Here is a 9406-nt window from a genome sequence, read left to right as displayed (position 1 = left end):
GGCGCCCTCTTCAGCAACGTGCGGCGCACGGCGTCGATCCAGTGCACCTGCTTCTCGGAGTCGCTCCGGCTCTCGCGGTCGGACCTCCAGGCACAGCTCAAGGCGTTCTGCTTCCCGCAGAAGCGGCTCCTCGAGATGTTCAACACGATCCGGCGGCGCAACGCGGACACGAACGCCGCCATCTCCAAGAACCTGACGGAGGCGCGCGAGCTCACGAGCCGCCTGAGCCGCGTCGTCGACGTGAGCCCCGACGCCAAGGAGGAGAAGAAGGTCGACGCGAAGACGCGCGCGCTCCTCTTCCTGAGCCGCGTCTTCGTCAAGGGGTCCGCGGGCCGCGCGGCCTGGGAGACGGCGTCGGCGCTCTTCGTCTTCTACGAGGCCGTCATCATCCCCTACCGCGCGGTCTTCACGCTGCCCGACGCGCTGACGGCGACGGTGCCCGGCGCGATGGGCCCCGACTACGCCATCGACGTCTTCTTCCTCCTGAGCATCCTGCTGCGCGCGTCCATGCGCGACCTCAGCGACGACGCGTCCCAGGGCCTCGCGCCGGTCTTCGACGGCCACTGCGTCGCGGGCAACTACCGGCGGAGCGGCTGGTTCCGCCTCGACGTCGCCGCGGCCGCGCCGCTGGAGCTCTTCGCCGTGCTCTACGCCAAGGTCGTCGCCGCGCGCCGGCGCCGGCTCTGCAACCTCGTGCTCGCCTTCCGGCTCAACCGGCTGCTGCGCCTCGCGCGGCTCAACGGCTACTTCGAGACGCTCTTCCGCCACGCGACGCTCCGCCACGGCGTCCGCGCGTCCAAGGCCGAGCAGGCCCTCTTCGCGGTCTGCGTCTGCTACGGCTACGTGAACCACTGGTACGCCTGCGTCTGGTTCGCCATCCACCGCTACCTCGAGGCGTCGACCGCGCGGCGCACGTGGGCGACGGAGGACTCGCTCGCGACGCCGAGCGACGACGCGAGCGACCGCCAGGCGGCGATCTGCCGCGTCAACGTCGCCGACTGCTACATCCGCGCCGTCCACATGGTCATCACGACCATCTCCTCCGTGGGCTACGGCGACATCAAGCCCGTGACGCCCCTGGAGACGTGCTGGCAGTTGGTGGTCGTCGTCACGGGCGCGTGCCTCTTCGCGTCCCTCATCGGCGCCTTCACGCTCATCCTCGAGGCCTTCGACACGGAGGGCGTGTCGGCCTTCAACGCCAAGCTCCAGCGCTACGAGGCCCACATGCGCCGCGCGAACCTGCCGCCGAGTTTGCGGTCCGCGGTGCTCGCGCACCACCGGCACCGGTGGGCGCGGACGCTCTGCATCGACGAGCGGGCCATCACGCGGGACCTGACGGCGCCGCTGCGCATGGACCTGGCCCTCTTCGTCCACCGCGCGGCCTTCGAGCGCGTCAAGGTCTTCGCGGCGCTGCCGCGGTCGACGGCGCGGCGCCTCGCGGCCGTCGCGTCGACGCAGGCGTGCCCCGCGCGCGAGTCCGTCTACGCCGCCGGCGACGTCGGCTGGGACGTCTACTTCATCTTCCACGGCTCCGTGCGCCTCGCGCCGCCCGCCGACGCGTCCGTGCTCGACGCGCAGGGCCGCGACGTCCACGGCAAGCTCCGCGACGACGACGCGAAGAAGCGGCGCGCGCGGGCCGCCGCGGCCGCGGCGGCGCCGGCGCCGCGCTTCTTCGGCGACGCCGCCGCCGCGCCGCCGGCGGAGGACCCGGCGGCCCGGCTCCTCGCGGGCAACGCGGACGCGGCCGCGGCCGCGAAGCGGCGCGCGTCCGCGCTCGGCCGCCTGCCGGGCCTCGGCGGCGGGCCCAAGGCCAAGGCCGCGGCGCCGCCGCCGGGCGCCGTCGGCGACGAGACGCCCAAGACGACGCCCAAGGTGCGGAGCTTCGCGACGGCAAAGTCGAAGGACGGCGGGCCCGCGTACACGCTCTTCTCCGGCGTGCTCAACACGGGCGAGCACTTCGGCGAGTTCTGCCTCCAGTCCGGCTCCGGCGTGCGCCAGGAGACGGCCATCACCCTCGCCGCCTCCGAGTTCTACACCATCTCCCGCACGGACCTCGAGGACCAGGTCGTCTCCTACGAGTCCGACGACGTCCTCGCCATGTTCAACGACCTCCTCCAGGTCCACAAGCTCCAGCCGGGCTCGCCGGGCAATGCGGGCGCGGGCGAGTCGCCTTAGGTCGGACGCCGCAGCTTGGGGGGGGAGGGGTGGGGGGGCGCGGTTCTCGAAGGTGGGCTTGGACGAGGATCCCTAGCAGGCCCCGCACGACGCCGGGCACGCGGCTTCCGCGCCGTCGAGCCCGCAGCGCCGGTCCGGGTTCCGCGCGACGCTCAGGCAGTCGACCTTCTTGCCCTTCTTGTTGACATGGTGCCACGACGGGTCGTCCTCGCACGCGTTGGGCCCCGAGGGGCACGACTCGCACGCGCGGACGCACTCGGTGTGGGCCCGGGCGCCCGCGGCGTCCTTCTTGCGGCAGCGCTTCTCGCTGTCTCTCCCCACCCACTTGCAGGTCTTCGTCGGATCGTCCTTCAGCGACCACGACGCGGAGTCGGTGCCCCGCTCGCCGTCGCAGCTCGGGCCGCTGGCCTCGCCCTCGAAGTCCGCGTCGCCCTCGCCGAACTCGCCGGGAGACGCGTCGACGCAGCGCTTGCCGTCCCACGAGCAGCCGAGCGGGTCCTCGTCGCACTTCTTCTTGGTGTAGATGCCCGCGCAGCCCAGGGAGTCGTGGTACTCCTGGTCCATCCCGAAGAACTCGCTCCCCTCCTCGAGGGTCTCCTCGTAGCTGTAGGAATAGGACCACGACGTCGGCGCGGGCGTCGGCTTGTAGGTCGGCGAACCCGTCGGCGCGGGCGTCGGCTCGGGCGTCGGCTCGGGCGACGGCGCGGGCGTCGGCTCGTAGGTCGGCGCGGGCGTCGCGGGCGTCGGCTCGGGCGTCGGCGCGGGCGTCGGCGCGGCCGACGTCGGCTCGGGCGACGGCGCGGGCGTCGGCGCGTAGGTCGGCGCGCCGGACGGCGCGTAGGTCGGCGCCGGGGACACCGTCGGCGCGGCGGACGGCGGGGCCACGCACTCGTTGTCGAGGACGATGAAGGGCGCGGCGCAGCCCGTGCGCACGTCGCCGTCGCAGGTGAAGCCCTTCGGGCACGCGGCGCAGCGGAGCTGCTTGACGTACTCGTCGTCGGCGCACTTCTCGGGCTCGCCGGACGCGCACGAGTGGCCCTCGGGGCAGTTGAGGAGGAGGAGGGTGTTTTCCGCGCACGCCTCGAGCGAGTCTTCGCAGACCTCGAGCGCCTCCTCGAGCTCCGACGTGTCCGCCTCGCACGGCTCCTCCGACGGCGCGTGCGTCGGCGCGGGCGTCGGCTTTTGCGTCGGCTCGGGCGTCGGCGCGGGCGTCGGCGCGTAGGTCGTCTCCGGGCAGGTGCCGCAGGTCGCGGGGCACGCCTCGCTGGCCGCGACGCCGTCCTCGGACTTGACCTCATCACTGCAGAGATGGTCCGGCGCCGCGGCCACCCACTCGCACGTGCGGTCCTCCTTGGTCCCCTGGTGCCACTCGCCGTCGTCCGCGCACCCGTCGCCGCCTTCTTCGTCGCCGTCCGCCTCTTCGTCGCCGTCCACCTCTTCGTCCTCCTCTTCTTCCGGGCACGCGTCGCACGCCGCGGGGCAGGCCTCAATGGCCGTGACGCCGGCCTTGGACTGGAACTTGTCCGCGCAGCGGCTCGCGGGCGCCTTGGCGACCCACGCGCACTTGCGGAACGTCTTGGACCCCGCGAACCAGTCGTCGTCGTCCGCGCACCCGTCGCCGTCCTCCTCCTCCTCCCCGGGGCAGGTGTCGCACGCCACGGGGCAGGCGACGCTGGACGTCGTGCCGTCCGCGGAAATGAACTTGACCGCGCAGCGAGCCGAGGGCTTCCCGGCGACCCAGCCGCAGGTGTGCTTCGAATTTTGCTTTCTGGCCCACGTCGTCGAGTCCGCGCAAGGCACGATGTCGTCGCAGTCCTCGCACGCCTTGCACGTGCTCCACGCGCACTTCTCGGACCACGGCGAGTCGACGTCCTCGCACCAGTCGTCGCAGGCGGCGCCGGGGCACGCGTCGCACGTCGCGGGGCAGGCCTCGATGGACGTTTCGCCGGCCGTGGACTTGACGTTGGTCGAGCAGCGAAGCAAGGGCTTCGACGCGACCCAGGCGCAGCCGTGCTTCGCATTTTCCGCTCGGCCCCACGACGTCGAGTCCACGCACGCGAAGAGGTCGTCCGCCGTCGCGACGGCCGCGCAGAGGATCGCGGCCACGAGGGCGTGCATGGCTCCCTGCGCGGGGGCGTGTGGGGCGCGCGGCGGGGGGTCGGCAGGTTCGGCGGGGGGCCGGAGCGGCGGGAGGAACGTTCAAAGGCGGCGATCGACCGAAAAAACACCGGGCGCCCCACCAAGAGGCGAGCGCTTTTCAGGGACTTTTCAGGGGGTGTCGGGTCGGGCGTGAGGGCGTCGGGGGGAAGCGCACGTACCGAAACGGCGCGTGCGGCGTGTCGAAGGGTGAGCAGATCAGCAGTCGCCGCAAGCTTCTCAAATAAATCAAGTATGCACTTTTTGGCCGGGGGCAAAACGCGCGCGCGCGTCGAGTGGCGCGCACCTGTGACCGTGCTCCGCCTCACGCGTAAATTAAAATCGCGATCTACCCTTCCACTTTCTCGCGGAGCAGAGCACGCGCTCCAGCGCGGGCCCGAGGTCCGCGTCGCTCGTCCCAAGGAGGCGAAGACCGACGGTGGGCGCCCGTCGACAAAGCGTCGTGCGCCGAGTCCGTGCCCGCGCCGTGCCCTCGACGAGACGAGAAGGTGCGACGGCGGGGGGGAAGCGCTTCGACACCTCGAGGGAGTTGAATTCGCTGACAGCAGATCGGACGACCGGAGCGTCCGCTCGCCCCGAGCTCGCCCGTACACGCCTCCGCCGGTGCTTAGATGGGGGGGGGCTCGCTTCAGGATGAATCAGGGGAAGCCGAAGCCGAAGCCGTCGTTCATGAGGTCGTCGTCCGGCGCGGTCGTCGTCGTCGTCGTCGTCGTGGCGCGCGGCGTCGGCGTCGGCGCGGGCGTCCAGCCGGGCTTGCGCGGGGCTGCGTAGGCCGCGAGCGCGCCCGCGGCGCCGCCGACGACGAGCGTCGGCGCGTCGCCGGCGCCGAGGAAGGCGGGCTTGGCGAGGCGGTCGCCCGCGGCGAGGTCGCCGGCGTACGCGAAGCGGAAGGGCCCGCGGCCGCCGGAGTTCTCGTAGTACGCGAGCGCGCCCGACTCGTCGCCGAGCACGAGGTCCGGGTCGCCGTCGCCGTCGACGTCGAAGACCGCCGGGCTCGTGCGGAGGCCGCCGTAGATCTCCGCGCCGGACGCGTCGAGGAGCCGGCCGACGAACGCCAACTTGCGGCCGTTGGACTCGTAGTGCTCGAGGAACCCGTTCTGGGACCTGCGCGACGGCGGTGGGGTTTGCCGGCGCGCGAAGAACAGCGCGCGCGTCCGAGGGGTTCCCGGCGCGCGACAAGGAGCGCGCGTCCGACTCCTTTCGCGCGCGTCTCGTACTCTCGTCGCGCGCGTCTCGTACTCTCGTCTCGCCGGACGCCGCCCCGGGACCCGACGAGGAGGTCGAGGTCGAGGTCGCCGTCGAGGTCCGCGAAGGCCGGCGCGCTGCGCGCGCCGGAGTCGATGTCCTTGTTCTTGAAGCCCGCGACGTCGGCTTCGACGGGCGACCCCGCGCCGAAGACGCCGCCCTCGTTGAGGAAGAGGATGACGCCGCCGGCGTTGCAGCCGACGACGAGGTCCGGGTCGCCGTCGCCGTCGACGTCCGCGAAGCTCGGCACCGCGTCGACGCCGACGTTCGCGCCCGGGATCTCGCCGTCGCGCGCGAAGCCCCGGTCCGAGCCGCGGTAGAGCACGACGACGCCGTCCGCGCCGCCGAGCGCGAGGTCCGCGAAACCGTCGCCGTCGACGTCGGCGAACGCGGGCGCGGACGACGCGGCGACGGCGACGGCCGCGCCGGCCCTGTCCGTGACGTCCGCGAGGGCCTCGAGCTCGGGCGCCCACCGCGTCGGCGCGGGCGTCGGGAGAGGCGTCGGCGCGGGCGTCGGGCGAGGCGTCGGCGCGGGCGTCGCGGGCGTCGGCGCGGGCGTCGGCGCGGGCGTCGGCGAGACCGCCGTTTCGACGAGCTTGTTCGAGTCCTCGTCGGACTCCTCGAGGCCGCCCGCCCCTGGCGACGAGCACCGCTTCTTCGCGTAGGCGCAGCCCTTGCCTGAGTCCCCGTGGTTTAGATCTCTCGAAAATCGTCGCGGCCGCAGGACGCCGGCCCGCGCGGAGGCACTTGCTTCGCTTGGAGTGGGCGGCGCAGGGATCGGCCGCGCACGCGGCGCCGGTCCACGCGCAGCAGCGCTTCTTCTTGCACTTGCACTTGCCCTCGGCCTTCTTCGCGCACTTGTCGGTGAGTGCGGTGGCCGGGGGCGCGCACGCCTTGTTCTTCTCGTACGCGCATTTTCCCCGCTTCGCGATCTTCTTGCACTTCTTCTTCGACAACGCCGCGCAGTCGAGGGGGACGCACGACTTCTTGTGGTAGCGGCACTTCATGTCTTTCTTGCACTTCTTCGCGGACTTGTCGACGCAGTCGGAGCCCGCGGCGGCGACGGCGACGATGGAGAGGAGAGAGAGGAGGCGGTTGCGATGCATGGTCGAAGCGGGGGAGTTGCGGCTTGCTGGTTGCGCAGGTTGGTTTGCGCTTGCTTTTGCGTAGTACGCAGTCGTCAAATCACCCGGGATCGACGATGCGACGCGCGACGGGCCCGCGACGGCGCGTGATTCTCGAGATCCCGTGCCGAGCGGGACGGCAGATTCCCGGCGAGCAACTTGAACTTCAAGTTGAAGCCACCTCGTCTCCGCCCCACGCGCCCTCCCAATGGCCGCTCTCACCAAAATCCCGGCGGCGAGCCCAGGCGACTCCCGAGGCGATCTCCCAAGAGCGATCGCACCCGATCCCGCTTCGGGACGCGGCCGTGAAACCAAAACTCTTAGGGCTCGTAGCGCCACTCGGAGAGGTAGGCCTCGTAGTTCGTGTACCGCGTCGGCGGCCAGGACGTCCGGGCGACGTCGACGACGAGCTGGCCCTGGTTGTTCCAGTAGAGGTGGTCCGCGTCGTTCGCGAAGCAGATGAGCTCGCCGTCGTCGACCGCGGTGAACTCGAGGTAGTGGCCCACGAAGAAGAGCGTCGCGGAGACCTCGGCCTCGCGCAGGGGGAGGAACGTCGGGTCGAGCTCGTCCTCCTGGAGCTTCCAGACGTAGTCGCCCACGCCGCAGACGAGCGCGAACCAGTCCGCGTCCGGCAGGCGCTTCCGCGCGCCGAGGTAGGGCCGGCAGCGCCCCGCGGCGACCCAGCACTGGCTGATGGCGTCGTAGTGGGCCGGGTAGCCGTCGGCGTCGATCTTCACGAAGCCGTCGACCCAGCGCTGCGGCCCGAGCACGTCGACGCGGTACGTCTCGCCCCGCTGGATCGCGAAGGAGCTCGGGTTCCAGCGCAGGGACGCGTTGACGACGAACTGGCGCGTCGGCGCCGGCCCCCAGGCGCCGGCCTCCTCGAGGCGGTCCACGCGCTGCTCCCGGACGTACGCGCCGTCGCCGACGGCCGCGACGCCCTGGTCGACCTCGGACTGGCGCTTCGCCGCCGCGAGCACCGCGCGGCCGTCGGGGGCGTCGGAGACGTCGCCGCGGTGGATCGGGAAGGCCGGCGCCGTGCCCGTCAGCGGCGACACGCTCGACACGCCGTCGCTGAGCCGCGTCGCGTCGACGGTGTAGGGCAGGTTCGGCAGGCTCGGGTACTCCTTGTGGGAGTCGTAGCCGTGGCCCGGCAGGCGCGCGTGGGCGTATTCGTCCTCCTTCACCTCGTAGGCCAGGACCAGGGGCAGCAGGGCCGCGGCGGCCCAAAACGTCGAGCCCATGCTGCCCGCAGGTCCGCTGGAGGGGCAGCACCGCGGCATGGTGCAGTGAAGCTGCGATGATGTGATGGAGGGCTGCTCGTAAATTTGCGTTCGTGCCCAGCAACCGTGCTCGTCGTGCCCTGGTGGGCTGCTCGTAGCTTCTCGTCCTACCCATCCCTCCGCACCCATGCTCATGCGCCGGCGCCGGCGCGAGGACGACGCGCCGCGAACGAGACGCTACGCCTGGCGCGAGGTGGCGCGCGTCGCCGACGTGCCCGAGCCGGCGCTCTTCTGCCTCGCCGTCGACGCCCTCCTCGTCGTCTTCGCGGACGTGTGCATCGCGCCGGCGGCCCTGGCGTCGCGCCGCGCCGTCGAGCCCCTGCTCCTCGTCACGGGCCACGCCGCCGCCGCGGCGACGGCCTGGTGCGTCTGGCGCTGCGCGGCCCGGGACCCGGGCGTCGTGCCGCCGTGCGGCGCGGGCCGCGCGACCCTCGCGGCGCCCTGCGGCGCCTGCGGGTCGGCGGCCCTCGACGCCTGCGTCGTCTGCGGCGCGTGCCGCCCCGCGGGCGACGACGTGCACCACTGCCGGTCCTGCGACGTCTGCGTCCGCGGCCGCCGCCACCACTGCGGCTTCCTCGGCGTCTGCGTGACGGGCCGCAACGCGCGCGCGTTCCGCGCGCTCCTCGCGTGCGCGGCGGCGGGTTTCGCGCACCTCGTCTACGGCCTCGCCTTCGCGCTGGACCCATGGCGGACCGCGCGGCGGCTCCGCCTCGTCGCGGGCCGCCAGCGCCTCACGCGCCGGGGCGTCGGGTCCCTCGTCTTCCTCAGCGCCGCGGCCACGGCCGTCGGCGGCCTCGCCTGCGTCTTCGCGTGCCACGGGGCCCTCGCGCTCTGGCGGCGGCCCGGCGCGCGGCGGGCCGCGATCGGGGGCCTCGTCGCCGCGGCGGGCGTCGCGTCCGTCGTCTGGCCCGCGTCGTAATACACGCTCGAAAAATTGTTACGGACGCCCCGGGGGCTCCGCCGCGCCCATGGCGGCCCCGAGCGCGCGGTGGTGCGCGCGGAGGCCGCGGAGCAGGTCCGGCGCGGCCGCGCCCGCGGCGGCGACGGGCGACGCGCACGACGACGGCGGCGACGCGGACGCCGCGGGGCTGAGCCTCGCGCGGTAGCGGTCCATGTCGAGGAGCACGTCGGCGCTGAGGTCGCGGAGGTCCGCGGACCCCGGCGACGCCTTGTGGGGCGACGGCGTCCGCGGCGACGCGCGGCGCGACGCGTAGAGCGGCGACGACGCCGTCGGCGAGCTCACGTAGAGCGGGTTCCGGCTCCCGGAGCAGCCGCGGCGGCCCAGGGGCGCCGGGTCGCGGAAGCCCTGGCTCGCCTCGCGGGGCGACGGCGGCCGGCCGGGCGAGAGCACGGCGTCGAAGAACTCCTCGTCGTCGAGGAGCGCGGCGTCCGCGTCGGACCTCGCCGGCGACGCGGAGGCCG

At 73.1% G+C, this 9406-nt stretch overlaps 1 protein-coding gene across 1 annotated transcript in view; it reads right to left on the bottom strand.

Annotated features, from left to right (window-relative positions):
- Nucleotides 1–4922: 4922 nt before the first annotated feature.
- Nucleotides 4923–9406, bottom strand: part of AURANDRAFT_70700 (hypothetical protein) — a gene marked incomplete at both ends in the record, with an annotated part of 10276 nt that continues 5792 nt past the window's right edge. The window contains 5 exons of the mRNA XM_009034807.1: nucleotides 4923–5436; nucleotides 5601–6255; nucleotides 6305–6705; nucleotides 7041–7961; nucleotides 8926–9384. Coding sequence (XP_009033055.1) covers nucleotides 4971–5436; nucleotides 5601–6255; nucleotides 6305–6705; nucleotides 7041–7961; nucleotides 8926–9384 — 2902 coding nt within the window. The remainder of the gene's footprint in view (nucleotides 5437–5600; nucleotides 6256–6304; nucleotides 6706–7040; nucleotides 7962–8925; nucleotides 9385–9406) is intronic.

Source organism: Aureococcus anophagefferens, assembly GCF_000186865.1.
Source record: "Aureococcus anophagefferens unplaced genomic scaffold AURANscaffold_2, whole genome shotgun sequence".
Classification (NCBI taxonomy): Eukaryota; class Pelagophyceae; order Pelagomonadales; family Pelagomonadaceae; genus Aureococcus; species Aureococcus anophagefferens.
The sequence above is the reverse complement of the archived record's forward strand: the minus strand, read 5'-3'. Positions and strand labels throughout refer to the sequence as shown.